Consider the following 21,658-nt stretch of genomic DNA (forward strand, 5'->3'; position numbering starts at 1 on the left):
TATGCTGCTCCGTATTTGCATTAGGGAATGGATTCATTTGGACAGTTCATAAATATTTTTCACCTTTACCAAAACTTGGCCAGAGTTATGCAGTGTTATTTCATACAACAATAGCCAAATGATTTTGAACAAAAAAAACTTATATCTCACCTTGTTTGTACTTTTCTAGTTGTACTGATCAGGTTGTAAGTAAGAACAAATTTGATCATTAAGTGATTAAAAGAGATTTTTGTTGACAGTGAAGGCATTGCATAATCATGAAACTGGATACACAACTATGTATAACATTAACTTAATATTAATCTAATTACCTACCAAGGGCTCTTGATGTTGGGCGAAACACAGATACCATGTGATATCAACAGAGTTGTGCAATTGGCTGACGAACCTTGTAAACAAGCTGGAAGCAACTGTCAGATATAAAGAAAGCAACGATATGGACACGACATATTTTTGAAATTGTTAATTTACAGTCGTGGCAGCTATTTTAGGGAAAGGATATCCTTTATTCTGCACCTTTCTACAAGCTCTGTAGATAGTATTATTCTTTTTTAAATATTCTCTACAAAAAAAATTATCAATATGACCTTTAACTACCATTATGACAACCAACAACTACACGCTGCAGTTACATTGGCCCAGTTAATCTGTTTATCATCCCCCTTCTCTTCCACACGTCCGCTTCTTATCTATTTAATTTCCATTCACCCAGGCTTCTCTCTTCCTCCTCGCTAACTCCTTCCGTGATTATCTCAACCCAATGTGACACCTCTGTTTGTGGTTGTGTGTGTGTGTGTGTGTGTGTGTGTGTGTATTTTAATGTATGTTTGTATGCATGTGTAGCTGCTGTCATTAATGAGTCCCTCTGAACTGCCTTGAAACAGGCTTCACTGTGATGGTGTGGCTTCAAATGCACGCGCGCACGCACACACACACACACACACACACACACACACACACACACACAACACACACACACACACACACACAACACACACACACACACACACACACACACACACACACTTACTCTGAAAAGTGTCAACAGGGTGTGTACATGCAGAGTCAGAGACAACTCCCCCTCCTTGGTTCCAGACTCCATTAATCATTTAGAGCGAGGATTTCCCTGAAGCCTGCTCCCTCCTCAGGCAGACACTACGACATCGGGCTGACAAGGCCTCGAATGACACCGAGACACATTTATCAGACATGCGAGAGATTTGTTTTAACATCTCTCTGTTTTTATGAACATCCAAGGCTACTTAATGATTTCTCCACTGGGGTTAATAATGCACAAATTGGATCTGTGGGATGGGAAGCATTATCCTCTGAGACAGGGAGCCTGCGTTTTGTTTTGTTATACTCTGGAAAGCCTTTCAGTCAGCCCCGTCTGAACTCTGGAGTTCGTGATCCTGTTATATTTCATTTTTGTGTGTTTAGAGCACGTGACAGTCTGATCTACCAGAGCTTTGCCACTAAAATTTTTAAAAGGAATAATTCAAAGGAGAGGAAGAAGAAATTAAAACTCTATTTATGTTTACTTTATTTATGAGGCACTAATTCAAACTCATATATATATATATATATATATATAATTTTTTTTTCATAACTGAATGAAAAAAACTGGCCCACCAAATATAAACAAAGTAGACCAGCATGAGACTGTGTTGTCCTTTAAGATCAGGTTGTTGATTCATTTCATTCAGTCATGAAAACTCTGAGTTTGTTTATTTAGTTATTTTAGTGGAGCAACAAAAAAAAATCAGTCAATGAAGAACTTTCTTTTCTGATAAAAAGAATAAAATAAAATTCCATTTTCCATTCCAGGTTATTTCACGAAGCAAACAGGATGAGTGAAAAATGATATGGGAAAATATGGGCCAGGTCAGAATTAACAAGAATTATTCAGTTAATCAAAACACACACAAAAAAGAGCTGGAAGGTTGTTCTTTTGTAGTTGTAGTTTTTTTTTTTTTTTTTGCAAATTCATCAACGTGTTTCTCTCTGCCAGGCCGTTCACTGGGAATTCTTGATTTGGAGAAGGAATGGAAATTTTGTCTGAGCTTTTTATTGACCTTTTAACAATGCATGCATTCATGAGCACGCGCACACACACACACACACACACACACACACACACAGAAACACGCACCACATCCAAACAAGCACACGCTAACTCACAATACACACAAGCAAACTTTGAGTGGCAGGTGCATGAAAGAAAAATTGTTGACTGTGTGTGTGCGTGCGTTTGTGTGCGTGTGTGTGTGTGATTGTAGGCCTGTATCCGGGATCATCCGTCTACATTCCAGGTAATTAGACCGGCCAACAGCTGAGTCTCATTAGCCTTGATTAGAGCATTCAGTACTACAGAAGAGGAGAAAGAGAAAAGAAACAGAGAAGGAGAGCGAGGAATGTGCACACATTGTACACGCTGAGTATGTTTTCCAGCTCCTATGCGTAGGTGTTTGTGTGTAAAATCCATGTTATAGCAGTGCCTGGCCATGATTTGTTGCCCTAGGACAGTTCATTCCAAGGAACTCATTTTGCGTCGACGTCTGTGAGCATATGTTTTATATTTCGTGGCAATGATTCCTCAAAAATGTATTTCCTTTAATTGGCTTCCCACTGTGGAAGTTCAGACCTTCTGCCAGCCGGCCAAAGTTGTAATCTAAAACCCAAAATGGATCGCAGGCCTGCGTCTGATGGATCCCCACAAGAACATCATCACAGGAACAGCATATTTTGTCAGTGAGTCTAAATGCCACATTTGGGTTTTTGGCTGGAGAAGTTCAAGGCCGAGCCATAAAGGAGCAACAACAACCACAGAACCATAGGAAATGGCACTGCTTCGACTCAGCTGTTAGGAATCAAGATGCGCCCGTAAGATGTGTTTGTGTGGTCAGTCGGACGCGTCAACAGCAAAAAGCAGCACAACATAACGATCAGGCCTGGATGCTGTTTGTCTATGAGTCTGTCCAGTTTAAAGTTTACTTTAAATCGCACCCGAGGGAAACAGATCACCTCATGAGGCAATTTGATCTGCGTTCAGCCCGGGAAATGTTTATTTAATCCACCCAGGATATTTCTCTATCTCTCCCTATGTCAACCTCCACCCTTTCTCCCTCCATCTCAGCCTCTCCCTCTCTTCTATCTCTGTCCGACCTTCCCCTGATGGTTTCAGTGTCTCAGGATTGGGTGATTGATTCTAGCTTCTGGATGGCTGGCAGACAAGCAGCCTGCACACTGGTGTGCAGCAGGGACTGCACTCTGCTCTGACTCTGTGATGAATTACTGGCCTTTTAATGCACACAGCAGAGACAATGTTAGCAGAGAAAGGAAAAGAGAAAGAAGGTATCAGAAGAGAGGAGGCCAGGTTAAAAATCGTCATGAGAACGAAAGGACAGTAAATAGTGGTGCAACAAAAAAAAAGACTGAGAGCTGAATAGGAGAAGTAAACTTGAAATAAATGGGTGAATAGTGTGACTTGAGAACTGTGTGTGTCGGCTGCAGAAAGACCTCTCTTATTGCTTTAAATGAGTCATGTGGAGTGTGAAGACGCAGGCCAGAGGGAGGAAGCACGCTCTGCCCGTCACGAAATTGAATTAAACATTGAAACATAGTCGGCCTCTCACTTAGTCGAGTGTGATGCCATTTCTTTTGAAAAGTCAGGGTTTCTTTGCCACTTCACAGCCACTAGAGAACCACCGAGTGGAAAACAGTTTTCTACTCGGGAATATTTTTTATAAGTGTGCCTCCACTTGAAAGGCCTCCAACCCCAGTTTTAATGATGCTCGAGTGTTAGTTCAGTCCTGTAAGATTTAGCGAAGCTCAATGACCTTTGTAGCCAATTAACCACAGCAAAAAACCTGGTGAGGAATTGACGCGGTGCATGGATCATTTGAAGGTTTTTTTTCCTTTTTCTGCTTGAAAAGTTGTTATTTCCTTGAAGTCAAAGGGATGTGGCGAAGTCCTTGTCCTGGATACATTCAACACACAATTATTCAGAAGAAATAGCCAGTCATGGATCTGCTTGCACTGAATACATATATGAAACCACAAATTCGGAGATCTCTTAAGTTACATTACAATGGCTTTTAAGTGGTTGGCTTTGATCTTGTTGAAATATTTCCATTTTTTTCAATGCATTCACATGTGTGTATGTATATATGTATGTATGTATGTATGTGTTAAACCCAACTAGGAAAGTAGTTCATCACTGCAGCAGACAGGAAGTACACGGTGGATACAAGTTACAGCAACATCTTAAAAATCAGTTGATTTGATGGGTGCCTAGACCCGTATAACTGAGAGGACATGGATGGGAATCGAGAACCAGAACTTTGTCCCTCACCATCCTGTTTGTTCATCACCACTTTTTTGACGCACCTAGCACACTGATCCGATACTAAAAGGTGGAGACTGCTAATGTCTCGATTGGTCGGTCGGAACAGCCAGAGTCATCTCGTCCTTTGTCTCTTCTCAAGTAAAGCTTGCTTCTTTGTTGTGAAAACCAACTACACGTCTCCAAATTGTTCTATCCAAAGTGTTTCATCCATCGAGTCTGAGCTTACCAATTCCTTTTTATTGACGCTTGCATGTTTTCTCTGAGTTAACGCTTCGTGTCAATGACGTTGATTTGCTGTAAATCTGGAGCAGTAAGGAGTCATGCGGAAAGAAGGAAAACAGTCCAAAGAGAGGCTTCGAGTATGATGACTGCAACATGCTGAAACATTTTTCCACGCAACGTAGACTTAAATTCCAGGGATGCGATGTATTTAACGCTCCACAAATGTGTGGCGCTGCTTTTCCAGCTGAGCAGCACGTCCGTTATCAAGCGTAAATATATGTTATGACATTGGCGTCGGGCTGGCGGGTCTCTTCTTCGACTCAGAAAACCTTACATGGAAACGAATGTTGCACAAACATCCTCTCATTTCTCTACAGCTACTTCTCAGTCTGCCGCCAGCTCAAAGAATGATAAGGGATCCATAAGGGAATCTACAAAGAATCAAACTGATAGGCAGAATCAATGATGGCATTCTTTTCAATAAAACAGTATTGATTTCCATCCCTAGTAAGATGTAAAACTAACTAATGCCTCAGATGTCGGTTTTTGTGCTCCATCTGCTACACCAGAGCAGAACCATGCACATGAGAGGCAGCAGCAGCCAAACAGCATGCCTACAGTAATCTGAACTGACCAGAGACTAAATGATGAGGTAATCAGTATCCAGTGTTGATTTCACTGAGCCTCGAGTCATCATGAAGATGGAGAAAAGTGTATATCTCCATGGCTAATGAAACCCCGGGGATTTCAGGGTTTAGGGTTCATAAAGTATTTATGGTATGTTCATTAAGTATTGATTAAGCCGTTAGAGAGCGTTTAGACACCCAGACAATCATTATGAAAGATTAGAACTTGGCTTGAGGAAGAGGAAGATGGAGGAAGGCAGAGATGCAGGGAGAGGCTGCGGTGATGGATGGGTGGAAATAAAGGAGAAAAGAAGAGAACAGGATGGTGCGTGGAGGGAAATATAAGACAAAGAGGGAGAGGGAGAGAGCAAAGGAGGAGCGGGGAAAAAAATCTGCTCTTTAAATATTAATTAAGCATTCAGATAGAATTTTAGACAGCAAAGCTACCATTATAGGAGATTAGGTTTTAATCTGAGGAACAGGAGGGGCGAATAGCAAGTAGGGAAAAGAGGAAAAGGACAGGAGGAGGAGGAGGAGGGCGAGCATGAGAAAGCGGGAAGTTAAGGATAGAGAGGAGGTGGGCTGGCGGAGGGCGAACGAGAGAGAAGAATAGATGGATTAAAAGAGGAAATGAGCAGGATTATGTGTAAGACAAGTTTGAAAGGTAAGAGGAAGGAGTCAACGCATAATGAATAGAAAGTCTCATTTCCCTAATCATATACTGCCTCTTTATGAAAGTGCTCTGCAGGTTGTTTCTGAGGCATTTCTCGGCCTAAGTCCTCACTTATTTTTTTCCACATCTTTCCATTTCCAATACCCTCCTGCGCAGGGCTGTGGGAGGGCCGTGGCGTGTCACTTCTGCTGTGAAGTGTTGCTATTTGCAAAGAAATGTGACATTCAACTGCCGCCTCGCCTCATATCCATCCATCTAGCGCACAGAGACCCAGCCGGTGTTTTTTCACAGGTATTTAACCGTTGCTCTGCCCTCTCTTTACCCTCTAGCTCTCCAGCAGGTGCTTTTGCATTGCGGGGTAACCAGGAAGTTGCATGATAAGAGGTGCAGACCTGCTATAATGATGCAGCAATGAGGTTTAATGGGGCTGAAAACGCGGGCTGACTGGCTGGCAGGCAGGCTGCACAGTCAGGGAGAGGCACAGTTGGCGTGAAGCTGTTTCCAGCTCATGACAGATGTTACGGAGAGAGCGAGAGGGAAAGAGAGAGGGAGAGAGGGGACAGAGAGAGAGAGAGAGAGAGAGAGAGAGAGAGAGAGACAGAGGGGGAGAGGAAGAGGGAGAGGGAGAGTGAGGAACGAGAGAGAGAGAGAGGTGAGTCATTTGCAACACGCAGAGTGAGAGATCACCAAGAGTCACTTTGTGCGAACGGCAACTTTGAGCAAAGTCAAGCAGAGTTCATTCACATATGGGTGCTCCAAAGCACTTTACTTCATATCCCAGAAGTACTTGTGCAAATAAATGGTTTTACAGCCAACTGTGTCTGGAGATGGTGTAGTGAAGTGTAATGCGATTTCAATAACCCACCAAGATGCCCCTGTTGATTTCGTACCATCTCGCTCTTGATTTCCCTGGATTAAGACAATATAAACGATACAAAGGAAAATGAAGGGTTTCCAGGCAGGCACAGACATGCATTATAACGAGCAGCCGGAGCAGTGGAGGCGAGGTTAAGGCTTCCTTGTTGCTCCCGCAAATCTGCATTCATTCCCCTCGTTACAGCGACTGCACACTGTACGGAAAATGTGTATAGGAGCAGAACAGCTGACCCACTTTTTTTTTTGCCCAAACTGGGAAAACCACTGTGAGATTTTGTTTAAGACATATTGCCTTTGGATGCAATTCTCTTGTAACCACAATGACCACATGGATAGGAAATCTCCTGTTTTACCATTTAATCTTCCTATGGCTTGCAGACAGGAAGAAGAGGCTTCTGTCAGCGTCATCTCCTCACACAGGCCGAGGGAAATTCTGCTCTGCACGGGGTGACTTTACAAAACTGAAACTCTTTGTGTCTAGATGAGTGAGTTGTTGTTAATAACCAAGTTCACAGCCTCAGTAAGAGTTTAAAGCACAGCAGAGCATAGCCTCAGGTGTGCTCCGGAGCTAATTTGTTTGAATGACATGAACTCAGAGACTTGTAACTTTAAACAGTGTGACACGGCGATGGATGTGTCTGATTTTCTCCAGTGATTACTACACTGAATTCTCGTTGCTTGGATGTGAAATAGTACCTTTATTAGCTCCAGCCTTATTAGCTTCAGACAGTGTTTCACTGCTCAGTCTTCACTTGGTTATTCACAGGAGCCTTAAAGGTTTCTCTTAGCAACTGTGTATATGTGTTCCTGTTTGTCAACCTAGGCCTTATTAAGATGTTGTTTCCCATCATTTGCTATTGTGCATAGCACACTCCCTCTGAATCAAACCACCGTGCTACAGTGTGTCAGTGGGTATAAACATGATCCCTTGACGGAACTGTCTGCCTCTTGATTCCTTAAACAAAAAGCTTGCAGTATATCCAGGTATCCCTGTATGGTCACATTTTAATGACAGGCTCACAGAACCCTGCTTTCAATCAATCAACAAGCAAAGTTGGCAAACTTAAACACGTGTGCTCACTCTGTTTGACAGAATCATTTGTGATAATATCAGGAGAATATGTAGACATAAGTAATTACATTAATTACTAGTGTTTGAAGGCTGGAATGATTTCCCCTTAAGTCTTGTGAGGAGCTGCAGCATAGTTGGTGAAACGGTGGTATATCTCAACTTTAAAGCTATTAATGTGGTGGTGCTCTCTGCAGTAATCAAATAATAGGTTTGCAGTCCTTCACATCAGTTTTAAAGGAGACGTTATGCTCATTTCCAGATTCATAATTTTGTTTTAGGTCACTACTAGAAAAGGTGTTCATTTAATGCTCACAAAACATATTCTTCATACTGTCCAGCATTGCAGCACTGTGTTCCCCCTCTGTCTGATTTAGCTCCTGTCACTTTAAGGCCCCCAGTCGCCTCTGATTGGTCGGCTCACACACTTCTGATCCTGCCCTTACAACAACTGATCAGCTGTGTTAAAACCAACTGTCACCTTCCAAACTAGCCACAGGGCATAAATTATGCGAGTGTGTGACATGGCGACACAGTGTGATGTCACAAAGTCACAGAATGGAAGGCGAGACGACTGACAAGGCATCAGAAGCTCTTGCTGGAGTAAACGTTTTTAACATTCAGGATCTTTAACATGCACAAGAACCTATATCAAACACTGTGAAAGGAAAGTAATGAAAAAGCATTAAAGGTCTCCTTTAAAGCAAAGCTAAGGTGCCATCATGAACATGGGAATAGGTTTTTCTTGCCGTAATCCTTCCCCCTGTTCAAACTGGCAATTCAATTTCCAGCCAGCAAAAGCTGTTAATATGATCATATGCGACATCCTTCATTTTAAACAAGAAGAACTGTGAACCCTATGATAAAAAAAATAAATAAATAAAAATATATATAAAATGACAATAATATAATTATATGATCTGTGTTAAAAAGCAGTGAAACTATGGTTAACTCTGGTCTGAGGCAAATGAAAGGGCTTGATGATGTCAGCGAGGTAACTCTTTAAGGAAGACGACTCTAAGATCTCTGTGACTCCACGCCTTTGATGTCGCTGCTTTCGCCCGTCACTGCTTGAATAAATACGCGCACACACAAGCATGCCCGCAAATGTAAAAGATCACATTCAAAGCCGGTCGCCCTGCGTGGGAAGACAACTGTGCCAATCTGTGTATTGGACACTCTGCCAAAGGAAAATCCCTGCTGACGAAGAGAACGGTTCAGATTCAGAATAGAAAGGTAAAATATTTCAGACTTCTCCGCTGGAGCTGTGCTTATTCTGAGTCACTGATTACATAGATGGCTTTGGTCATCGTCAACAGATTTGGAACTCCCTCTGTCTAAATTGAACAGCTCTGGTGCGTGCAACAGAAAATCCTCCATGGATAAAGGAAATATTTATGCTCCAGATGAGCCACACAGGGCGGCTTTTTTGTATTATTCACCGAACAACAAACACACACAAATATTCTTATTTGCCATAGTCCTTGACAACAACATTTTTGACTTCTTACCAGTATACCATATAACACACACCAAATGCACTTTCAGCATTTGTTTAAATTTCCATGACAATGGTGGCATCAAAAGTAAGAAGAGTGTCTCATTCCAGCACTGAACAGGATTCAGTGTTCTTTGTATTACTATCAGATGAGATGAATGTTAGCCTAGCTGCTTCAACCCGCACACAAATAGCTTCACCATTTACCACTTTTAGCAGTTCAGAAGCTCCAGTGGTAACAGTGCAAACACCAATACTCCCCTGGTAGCCCTGCTAGCTGCACAGCTAACTGAGCTAACAAGCTAACCGTGGCTACAGTCTTAGATAGATGAGAAGAATACAGTTATTCTGGTCACATGCTGCCCCTGTTTGTTGGGAGTATGAATTCAAAGTGGCCAGTCCTTTTAAAGTTATGAATGCTACTTCCCAAATAGTCTTATTGCCCAAACCCTAAAAAAAAAAATATATATAGTTATATAAAATACTTATATAAAAATTATATATGAAGTATTTTTGTTACAATGACAACTGAAGGTCACCTGGTGATCAATCTGCTCTCTCTCTGAAGTTAATGGAAAGGACTGGCATGTTGCCTGCGCGCTAGAGTGTATGCAGTTATTTATGAATATGTAATGTCGTGTTATCTGAACACGGATTAGTGAGAGTGGGTTGGGAATGTAAAGCCGTGACGCACTACTGTTTTAATATGAGAAGCTTTCTGATAAAATATATCAGAGATTTTCCTGGCACTCCTAGGCACTGATCGTCATTCAAGATTTGCAAGTTATAACCGAGGCCAAAATGAATACTACGCATCATTACAACATGGTGGAAAGTTTTAAACAAATTAAGCCATAAACTCTCATGAAGCAATGAAATCACATCACAGGACCATTCAGTGTTTAAATAAGGCCTTCCGGAGAGCTACATATTCAAATTATGTTTGGAAATCGTGTAGTTATGATTAATGCAACATGTGTGTTTGTTTGTTTCTCTGTCACTCTTTTCTTTTTGCCTGGCTCAACTGCGAAACAGAGCATCCTCCATCAAACGCGCTCCTGCATCCATTCCTCTTTAATTGCCAGAGCACACACACACACCCGCGCACATGCAGGCTTTGGTCTCCTGCGGAGGATTATTTCAATGGAGTGCTGCTAAACAGAATGAAAATAATTGAAATATACTAGTCTAACTAACTGCGAGGCACATTAGAAGGAAGTTTCTCGCATTCCCCTGAAAAACCTAATGCAACTCAGTTAACATCTATGAATCCTGAGGGGGTTTCCTTATTGCTTCAGGGGTTCTGAGCGTGAAAGCCGGTGCACAGCCTTTTCAGTGAAATGTTTATTCCTCTTTTGAGGAGAGTTCGCCACTCCGGTTAAATTCATGGGTTATTTTGCAGTGGGATATTCAGTCATAAATATGGAAATAAAAGAAGTGCGGTGGCACTGCCTTAACCTTTAATGCATTTTATTACTGCAAAACCACCTTTTAGTGGCGCTTTATAGTAAACTCTTTCATTTCTCTCTTTTCATTTTCTGCATTTTGAACACTTAAAAGGAAAGAACAGTTCTCCTTAGCACAAGAGAACTCTCATTCATGCCTAGATATGTCCTGTTGAGGAGGATAAATCAGGGATCTGACCCGCTCACCAGTGCAGTCCATTTCTCAGCATGTTGAACTGTTGTTGTTTTTTTTGGCTGTGTGTGGTTTAATTATTAAGTAAATAGTTGCCATTTTATTTTCTACATTTTGCTTCAGGAAAAAAAGTGTTACTGTGAGACCTGTTACCACTGATTGTTTTCAAGGTTTCAAAGAGGCTTTTACAATCAGTGCTCACTTCTCTAAGATCAAAAATATATATGCAGTTTCTCTTTTCTGGCTGCCGTTGAAAGTTTTTGTCTCTTACTTTGTATCGTACAACTTTATGATGCATGTGTCTCTATGAAATTACGCTTCAGGGATTTGGGGTTTTCAAGATATTAAATGACAGACTTTATACAGCGTAGAGCTGCATGCTGTTTCTTAGGTGTCTGTAAGTTTGGTCCCTCTCTGGCTGTTTAGGTTTTCAGTAAGATCATTTAAAATGTTTAAAGTGTTTGCTTAATTCGTTAGAAAACAGAGTCAATAAGAAGATTCTTCTTTGGGGTACACTGCACAAATCTCTGTGGCCTACATAGACTTGAGTTACATGTATTGTAGAGCAATTATGTATCTTATAACATAAGCACAATCAGAGGACTCAGAGTTACTTACTTGATCTGTAGAAAAATTCCCAAATTGCAGACATATATTCAAATCAAGCATACGTGTTGCACCAAGCCAAATGTTGAGGGCACAGGTTGTGTGAATTATGCTTGAGAGTTGAATTTTTTTCTGTATTGAACTTGCTGTGACCTAAGAACATCTGCACTGAATAAAATGTCCAGAAATATTTTGGTGCATGGACGATGACAGAACTGAATGGTTGTTTAATTTGTTTTTTTCGAATACACATCATGCACATTATTTGTGCATGACACAAAAATGAAAATGGATGGATCAATCAATCAATCCATGTGTTCTGCTGCTATCCCTCCCAACAGCAACAGGAGCAGGATCCCACCAATCTTTACATCTCCAACCTGCCGCTGTCCATGGATGAGCAGGAGCTGGAGAACATGCTGAAGCCCTTCGGTCATGTCATTTCCACACGGATACTGAGGGACGCCAATGGCCTGAGCAGAGGAGTGGGCTTTGCTAGGTATGTCAGTCGCTCCCAACTTTATTTGAATGTATACTTTTGCTTAACAAAATACAATTACTTATCAGACACCAGAGGTGTAATTATCACACGACTGTATGTTACAGATACATTTTTTAAATGCTGGAGGCGACATTAGCCTTAAATGACTCCCTGTATTTACAAGTTACAACCAAAGGACTTCTAGCTCCAGTGGTACTGCTCCATATTCTTTTACCCTTGGCCCCTTAACCCTCCTGTGTGTGTGTGTGTGTGTGTGTGTGTGTGTGTGTGTGGTCTTCTCCGTTACACCGTGGAGTGTGCCAGTGATTAGAATGCAGTCAGAGCTACATTCAGGGTCACTGGCCATGTGAAGAAAACCCAAGACACACAGAGAGACATGCATGTGCTCACATACCACACACACACACACACACACACACACACACACACACACATACACAGTCTCTCTCTCCCATCACCATTTTCCTCTCCCACACACACACTGGCTTTTGCTTGCCAAGCAGGCAATTAGTCATTGAGCTGTGATTGGGTGAGCAGAGCTGAATAGGGGCAGACAAAGAGGACATGACACACAACAGATCAGACTGAATGGAGCTTTTAAACCGGGACAAAGGAGAGGAAACCCCATAGAAAACACACACACACACACACACACACACACACACACACACACACACACAAATACACACATAAGCATGTACACCTACCTTAGGCAATGTGCTCAGGAGAACACAGACAAACAAGCACACATGCGTAAACAGACAGGTGTTTAATGCACTTACTGTATTGTTGCGCACATTTGCATGCACGCAAATCCACATACAGTACATTCACATTAAAAAAGAGCCACGGCACCTTCTGTGCATGTTGAGTGGTAACATAAGGAGCCGATATCAGTATGTCTTTTCTGTCTCTGTCAGGATGGAGTCGACGGAGAAGTGCGACGTGGTGATTCAAAATTTCAACGGGAAGTTCTTGAAAACCCCTCCAGGCATGACAGGTAGGTGTCTGTCACCGAGACAGCTGCTTTACAGCGGCTAAGCTTGTGGTTTCTGTAGCAAGAGCAAGAAGTTCCTCTGTGGGCCGGGGGCTCATATAGATGGATCTTATTCTGTTATTATTCTCTTCCCATACACAGCCATTCTCAGATTATTTTGACTGGAACTCTGTTTGCAGACAACAAGTGCTTCCGAAACATCCAGTGGTTTGTATGTCAGCTTTGTTTGGCTGTTTGGCTGTCCTGGACTAAAGATGACCAATGTGAAAGAAACAGGGCAGTATCTTTGGCCATGGCGTTAAATGATGGTCCCGCATCACAATGTTAGAGAAGTTCAGAGATGGCTGTTGTCATGGTATTGCAACCAAAGGTAGCAACTATAACTACTGCAACAGCTCACTTCCAGCTTCAGTGTTTTGTAGTGTTGTAGTGGCACAGATGAATGACACACACACATGTTCATGATGTTCTGTTACATTATGAACACAGCTGTCTTGTCATGTATTGCTTGTGCATAGTGTGGCGTTGTTATATATACATGTATATATATTATTACTAAGAGGACAGCCTAAATGAGTGGAGCTGGGTATTTGGAGCTTTTTAATTGTGGGGCTAGTGAAGTACCTGGGTTCTGGTACCACAATAATAATAATGTCAGTACCGGGGTCAGATGAGTATGCACACATTTTCTACAGGGGCATCTTGATAACTTTTCAGTTCATCATGCATTTTTCAAGCAGCCATATAAGACCGTTTGCTAAATTAAACAGAGACTAAACCTTACAACGTTTCATGATATAATGATTTAAATCAGAAAATGTTAAATAAGCAAATATTAAATCAGGACATAAAATCTGACCCATAAGCCCATAATGTTGATACTTGACTGTGATTATGGATAATGATTGAGGTTTGATTGAGGTTTTCAACACTAATGCGTATCTTGTTCTTGCCTCAGGAAATCAGGTGATCCTCTGCCTCTAGAGGCATGAACATCAATGTTTCGTCTTTTAGGTTTGTAGAGAAACAAGACAAATGTGTGACATCAAATCAGCACATGTAAGGGTTTTTCATGCAAGAATCTCAAAAGCGCCCTTTATCTGTTATTGTTATTTTATAATGTCCAACTATCAGCTTATTTCCATCACCAGATCACAATTTATCAGCTTCATCAGTTGCAGTCACGCAAAGGACATCTACGCCTTTTGGTGCAACAACATCTGTCTGTGTACGGAGCCATGTCAGTGCAGCTGATAATATATCAGCGTCATCTCCGCTGCTCTCCTCCTCTCTCCTCCTCTCTCCGTCCTGCTCCTTAGACCACCTTGAGCTGATTTAGTAGGAGGATCAGAGTGATTAATTCCTGGACTGTTCGGGACACAAATTGAGACATGCACGATGCACATGTACGTGCACAGACGAACCCCCCCCCCCCCAAGCAAACAATCTGTCTGTGATTGTTCCCCCAAACAAACGGCGAAGATTTGTTGCCTTTTAACACAGAGAGAAAGGGAGGAAGGAGAGAAGGAGGAAATAAAGCACAGACGGGATCATTGTTGGTTTTGATGTAATGACAAGGCGTGTGTGAGCGTGACAGAGAATGATATGTACAGAACGAGGGAGCCAAGTGACCAAACACAAGCGAGATAACAGAGCAGGGACGAGGTTAGGGAGAAGAGGAGGCTGAGGTGGAGGACAACCAAACTGAAAGTGACGCGGAATGAGAGAGAAGAGATGGAGATACTGAATGATCAGATAGAGATAGAGAGAGGGGAGCTGCACCGCGCCGAAGAAAATGGAAATCAAGGACAGACAGAGAGCTGTGCCCTGTGCCCTGGCAGCATGATTGGTGAGGTACAGCGTGGTGGGCGGCTCAGTTTGTCACCTGGAGACACACACACACACACACACACACACACACACACACACACACACACACACACACACACTGTTGTACTTCTAAACCGTGAGGTATATGCATCCATTGCTGCTGCTGCTGCTGTGTGTGTGTGTGTGTGTGTGTGTGTGTGTGTGTGTGTGTGTGTGTGTGTGTGTGTGTGTGTGTGTGTGTGTGTGTATTGGAGAAACACAGAATCTTAACAATTGGCACAGTAGACACTTCCGAGTTTCAAATTTGAACAATGACAGATCTGAGAAGAAAACTTTTGCACTGCACATTGTTTTATTTTACTGAAGAACTCAGTGTCACAGATTATTGTTCAAGTTCATTTGATCAAAATCTATCAAGAGAAATTCAAACCCAACAGGTTATCAGATTAATAACTGAGAAATTAATAAAACATGTTGTGACTGGTGTTCCCTCTCAAGATGTTAAATCATTAACATCATCATCATAAATATTTATGGTGGATGAAATAACTATGTGATGTTGAAGGGCTTGTTATCACTTATAGTGATGAACCCATGGAAAAGTGTCACCCATCTATGGAGATTTTCACCATCATTCAGTTCACTGTTTCAGACTTGGCACCTCTAACTTTGCTGTTTTGATTCCGCCCCAAGGTTCTTGTTTCCAGCTGCAGCAGGCAGCTATAAAAAGCAACTGTATGCTTCTTTCCCAGCACCAAACAGCAAATCCACAATGTTAGCAACTAGCTAGCAAATTGAAGCATTTCGAAGGTAAAGATATTGTCCTCTGTAGAGACCAAAATACAGCTGAAAGAAGACTGGATATTGGACTTATTTTAAAGGCACAACAAGCATTTCTGTGGGAAAATATTGGACTGTTGAGTCTCATTACCAGGTCATTAAACACAGAAGCTCTGGACTGATGGCTTATTGCACCTTTAATCGAGAGGACAGAAGCCAGATCCAGATGAAAGTCTTTCATGGACATTTGAATAAGTAAATGTTTCCTCTCGAGTTCAACACAACTTCTATAAGGTGAAAACATATTGTCTTTACATCTTGTGCTACCCCAAGTGCCCACAAAAAAAAAAAAAAAATCAATGCAGGTTTGAACTTAAAGTTACACACACACACAAACACAAACATAGACACAATGATACTTTCTATACTTGCCAAGGCGCTGACCTCTATATTGAAAGAGATGCCTTGCTCATCTTTGCCAGGAGTGCTCATTATCTCCTCGGTAGGCTCCGTGTGTGTGGGAGTGAACGTCTTTGCATATGTTGACCGGTTCAATCGCTCTGAACTCACAAACTGGTGAAGCTGGTTGAATCTGGCTGGGCAGACCCTCTGTTTGCTGATCGGAGAGAGTATCCGTGTGTCTCACGCAGCGGGCTCTGTGGATCTATGTCGCTGGTTTTCTGTGTCAGTGAAACTTGCGAGGCTGTTGCAGCTACATTATGACAGGCCTTCGTGCTCTGGATGGCTCTTGTAGTCGACCACCTTACTTACATTTCTTCACTGCTATTGGAGGTTCAATCTGCGCACATCATGGAGTGATGTGTGTGTGTGTGTGTGTGTGTGTGTGTGTGTGTGTGTGTGTGTGTGTGTGTGTGTGTGTGTGTGTGTGTGCGCGTGCGTGCCTTTTCCTGTGTTCCTCTGAGGCCACAGTCTGCCCATCCAGGCTGATGTATTGACAGGCATCAGCAATATTTTACTCTCAAGCTCGACAGTAATGCCGACATCGATCACATGACCCAAGCTTCCATCAGCCCTCGTTAACAGGAAGTCCATTGATCCAGAGCTTTCTGACTTCCACTGGGGGGTTCCTGTCATAGAGATAGAGTATCCAGATTGGACATAGACTGGAATTTCTTTGCTTTTTACCTTTAATCTGTGCTGGATTTTAGTCAGACGTCACACAGATCTATATCACTTTCACAGTGAGGTTACTTTGTGTGAATACAGGATGTCTAGAATAGGTTTGTATTGTTTCTCTGGCTTTTAGAATGGCTCCACAGCTTTTCGTCTCCATAAATTTTAATGTGTTGGAAACATTTTTGCTGCTCCTAATGTCTCGTCACGTTAAGTGAGTGGCGCTGTCCCACAAATTCGACATTACCGTCTGAGTTGTAAATCAAGTATTCACGGCCTTCGTATTTATACTATCTGGCGTAATTCTGTCTTGTCTGTGCTCCACGCTCGATAATGTCCTGTCTCTGTACTGTGAAGGAGAAAGTCAGCACCGGTGGGAAGCTTTCCCCATCCAGCCTTGAAGAGCACATATCTTCTACACCTTCATCGTTACTATGTTGCCTTCTGTCAGAGGTGAATGTGAAGGTGTGCACAAAAGAGAAAAAGGAAACACAAGTGATGAGTCTGCATTTTCCTTTGATTTCATGGACCGTTGTGGGATAAAGCTATCACTGGACTTGAAAATCTCCTCTAAGGCAGGATTAATATCTTACATCTCTGGTCGAGAGTTGTTGAATTTGTCGTGATTATTATCCAGATCTTTCTCAAAACCACATCTGGGAGTTAAATCAGTGTAAGATTACCGGAATAATACATGCAGATTCCATTTTAAGGACTAATCTTCCCTTGCATTAGTTTTTTGTTTCCTTTCCCTTTTTTTTCTTTTTTCCATGTAAAAATAAACCCAGAAAAAAAAAAAGATAAATAAGTTGCTACTTAAATTAATTTTAGCTTACTGCCCAGCTGCCAGCACACAGACACAAACTAGACCTCTGTGTAAAGGTTGCGAGTTTCTCAAGAGATCTTGTTGATTCATGCTTATTTGAGATTTGGTTATAATAAGGCTCGATTTCATACTCAGGCAGCCCAACAACAAAATATACTGCTTAACCTTCAAGCACAGGATCTGCATTCAGTCTTTTTATTATTATTATTATTATTATTATTATTATTATTATTATTATTATTATTATTATTATTATTATTATTATTTACAATAACTACTGTGTCACAGAAACTGTCTCAGGGCTTCCGTGGCATGAGGATCCCAAGTTCCCTTTATTGGCTGTCTTTCTGCACAAATTGTCGTACTGCCCTCTGTGCTTAGATTGTGAGAAATATCTGACGGAGTCAAATAAAACCCTATGGTGAACCAACTTTGGCCCATGCGTCTCACTTTTGGCAGCCCATAGTATAGTTTAACTACACAGTATTCGCAAGTATTTATCTATAGTTTTATTAACTATAAACTCACCATTTTTAGTGATGGTTATTATGAAGTGTTACCAGAATAGCAGCAGTGGTGTTATGTGTAAGGTTACACAAGGCTGTGCTTCTTTTCAAAAGAGCAACACTGACACAGCAGACATATTGAATTTAAATGTATTCTAAATCAAGTTGTTTGAACTGTAGGTTAAATAGGCGTGGAGGGAAGCAAATTGCTATGGCAACTCCCTTAATGTTGCAAACCCTGAGCAAATAAAGTGCACAGTAACGTATTATCAACTACTGTGCAGAGAGTGAGTAGATTTCTATATTTGAGTCCGAAAGTAGAAAGAAGCATCTCCTATTACACTCTCAAAGAATTTTGGAGAGTGTAATGGGAGATTTACAATCAATCAATCAGACTATGGAATCTGGATTGGTTTGTAGATTTCATTCTGATGTCCTATACTCTAAGTGAATTATGTCACGCTTGATCAGATTGATCCCGACTCTAGAACTGATTGATAATTAGATGCAGACTTTGGGAAACGACTAAATGTCTCATTCTCACCCTTTTCATTTCTGCCTTTTTTTCTCTTTTTATGTTATTTATTACATCTCCTCCTCTCCCTACATTTATCCTCTCTCACTCCAACTTTTTTTTTTCCAATAACTCTCTGTCTCTTTCTCTGGCGCTATCTGATGTAGTGCTGATGTAGTGGTATTACAAACAGAGGACGGGAATAAAGGGATCCAGACCTCGGAGAAGACCCATTATCAGTCGTGGTTTCAACGATAATCAGGAGGCTTTTAAATGTGCGTACAGCCTTTAAAAGTCTGCCATGATCACGAGGCATTGAGTCCCCATTCACTGCGGTATGAGGTTCAATACTTTCATAAATGGGAAATTAATTTTATTTGATGTTGCTGATAATGGGGGGAAAAAAAACTGAACGAGGCGCTTCTGAGAAAAATATTGTGTAATTATGTGGCAGCACTGCACCGTCAGACTCGGTGTCAGCCTGCGCGTGATATTTGGAGCCACTTACTCAGCACTCAGACGTCGCTATTGGTGTTTAAATGTGTTGCTTTCCGAGGCCTAACCAAATCAGATCAAAGATGTCTCTGTATCGTTTTGGGCGTTTTTTAAACGAATATGTCAGTGCATCGTTACATTTTATACCCACTTGTCTCACAGTCAGTTCCTTTTGTGTTGCTTTATGATGAGAAAATGTAGTGGTCTCTCTCCCACGGGTGCTGTTGGGGAGGGATTTGGTGAGTGGCTGTCCTCGTTGGTCTGTCTCAATTGGACAGTCAAATGATCTTACAGCCCTCACTGTTTTGTTTATTGCAGGAGCATATCTAATACATTTTGATGATATTAAAGCGCTAATAGCAATATGAATAAACACGCTCTGACATATATTTTTTGATTTTGGAGGCAAATAGTTGGCTTCCGCTCATGTGTGCTGCCTGAACAAGGAACCCCTCGAGAGTGCATATGGTTCCATCCCCGGGCTTTGAGCTCTTTGATGCCGACTGTCTTAAAGAAAAAAAAAAACAAAAAAAACAAAAAAAGGATGTCATCCCATTCAGCCCAGCTGAGGGAGTCCTCATTTTGTCACAATTGGGGATTGGATCCCATTTTCCAACTGACTGATTTCCCATGTTGCTTGCTAATGGATTGGATTTTATTTTAAATGAGAATTTTCCCCATTTGAGGGATTGGATCCCACTCATATGATATTCCTCCTCTTCCCACAGTGAAAATTGAAACCATTTTGCTGTTTATAAGATAAAGGCTTTTACCTAGCCACGCACGGATGCCTTGCTTAGACGCACCAAAGCTGAGATCATTAATATCCACTGTTAAAAAATGAAAACTGTTAAAAAGGGGTCACATTCATGCAGAAGGGGGTGCAAAGATTCTGTAATATAACCGACATAGAGAGAAAAATCTACTAAAAATATGATCATTTTCTGTAATTATACAAAGCTTTTAGCTTTAATAATGAGATGAGATGAGATCTGTACGCATGAAAACAATAAGATCACCTTTAACTATGGTCAGATACTCATATAATGCACATAGGCAGCAGTTTGCATTTTTGAAGGAGCAAACCTAATGAATTGCTTAGTACAATACATGATGGGAAGAGTCAGTCACAGACAAGTGGTGTCTTCACAGTAGAAAAACAACATTTATTCTAAGTTCAGTTGTGAAAACTTTCATAATTTTACAATATATCTGTCAGTTAACAAACAGATTTTTTTTCCACAGTGTTAATGGTATCCTCTGCATTTCACCAGGTGCATCTTTAGTTACCTGTTCCCTGCATGTGTCCTCCCCTCCAGAACAGACATGGAGTTTTTATGTTGCCCTCCATTGGTTCGTAACATCCCCCCAGCTCCAATGATAGGTAACGGTACATGATCCACTCTTCACAGTACAAGACATCCGCCTGTGTCTGCTCCTATGTAAACCTGCTGTCAGTCAAACACAAATGCCCAAAATGCAGCACAAAAAAGCACTCACGTCTGTTAACCAGTACTTCTTTTTCTTTTTTTTTTACCCTATAGTGTTGACAAACATTCAGAATGAATGAACAACCAATCTCTCTGCCATTTTATCGATGTTTTTCGCAGCCTTCGTGTCTTTTGTTTTCTCCTGCTGGCATTGCCTGTCTCTGCAGCGGCAGGATGTCACAGTGTTTTTTCCCCCAGATGAAGCCAAGAAAACACATTAACAGAATTGAAGCCATTCACCATGTGATCCACAAAGCAGTGACACTTTGATAGATTAATTAAACGGGTAAATCAACTACTGTGAGCCTTGGCTAATGAATATAAATAAATCTGTTCCAAATTTGCGGGTGAGCGCAGGTGTAGCCTTTGTCTAGTGAAATATTTTGTCTGTTCACTTCAGCGAGTTGCCCTTGTCAAGTTTTGCAGCTCTTGGCAAACGATTGATGTTGTTCAATACCATTGACTGCAGGGAGGTACACGTGTTTCTGCACACACGACAACACACACCAGATAGTCACTTGATGTGTGTGTGTTTGGGTGGGTGTTTTTACCACTTGGAGTAGATTGTATTTATTCGTTTTAACATAAATACATGAAACAATAAACGGCATTTTTGTACGTGAGTCGTTAGGTCACCACTTGCTCTGTGCGACACAAATCTGTTGCTCACCACGTCAGTAAAGATTTCTTTATTTCTGCCCGACTGTGTGATGAAAAGATTAGTATAACACCTGTCATCGAGTGTGCCTTCATGTCTCTGGTTGGCAGCTCTTCTCTCCCCCCGCGGTTTGCCTGCTTGCTGTGTGTTTCCACACCGACACCGACTGTTCTGTTACGGCGAAGCTCCACCAAATGTGAACCTCTTAGCAGCCAATACCGCCTCCATTAATTTTCTATGAGATCTGAGCAGATGTCTGCACAGTGCAGCAGTTTGTTCGGCAAACTTAAGCGATGATTGTTTGGATTCTCCACAGAGGATGAGCCCCCTCCCTCTACCTGTCGGGACGCCGGTGACGTAAAAATCATTC

The 21,658-nt window shown here is 41.6% G+C and overlaps 1 protein-coding gene across 2 annotated transcripts in view; it reads left to right on the plus strand.

Annotated features, from left to right (window-relative positions):
- The window catches only part of LOC119006498 (RNA-binding motif, single-stranded-interacting protein 3-like), a 132,580-nt gene that overhangs the window by 80,604 nt on the left and 30,318 nt on the right, over positions 1 to 21,658 (plus strand). For both annotated transcript variants that reach the window (XM_037075253.1, XM_037075254.1), the window contains exons 5-6: positions 11,898 to 12,055; positions 12,979 to 13,058. In XM_037075253.1, coding sequence (XP_036931148.1) covers positions 11,898 to 12,055; positions 12,979 to 13,058 — 238 coding nt within the window. The remainder of the gene's footprint in view (positions 1 to 11,897; positions 12,056 to 12,978; positions 13,059 to 21,658) is intronic.

The sequence above is a fragment of the Acanthopagrus latus genome, chromosome 17, assembly GCF_904848185.1.
Source record: "Acanthopagrus latus isolate v.2019 chromosome 17, fAcaLat1.1, whole genome shotgun sequence".
Classification (NCBI taxonomy): Eukaryota; Metazoa; Chordata; class Actinopteri; order Spariformes; family Sparidae; genus Acanthopagrus; species Acanthopagrus latus.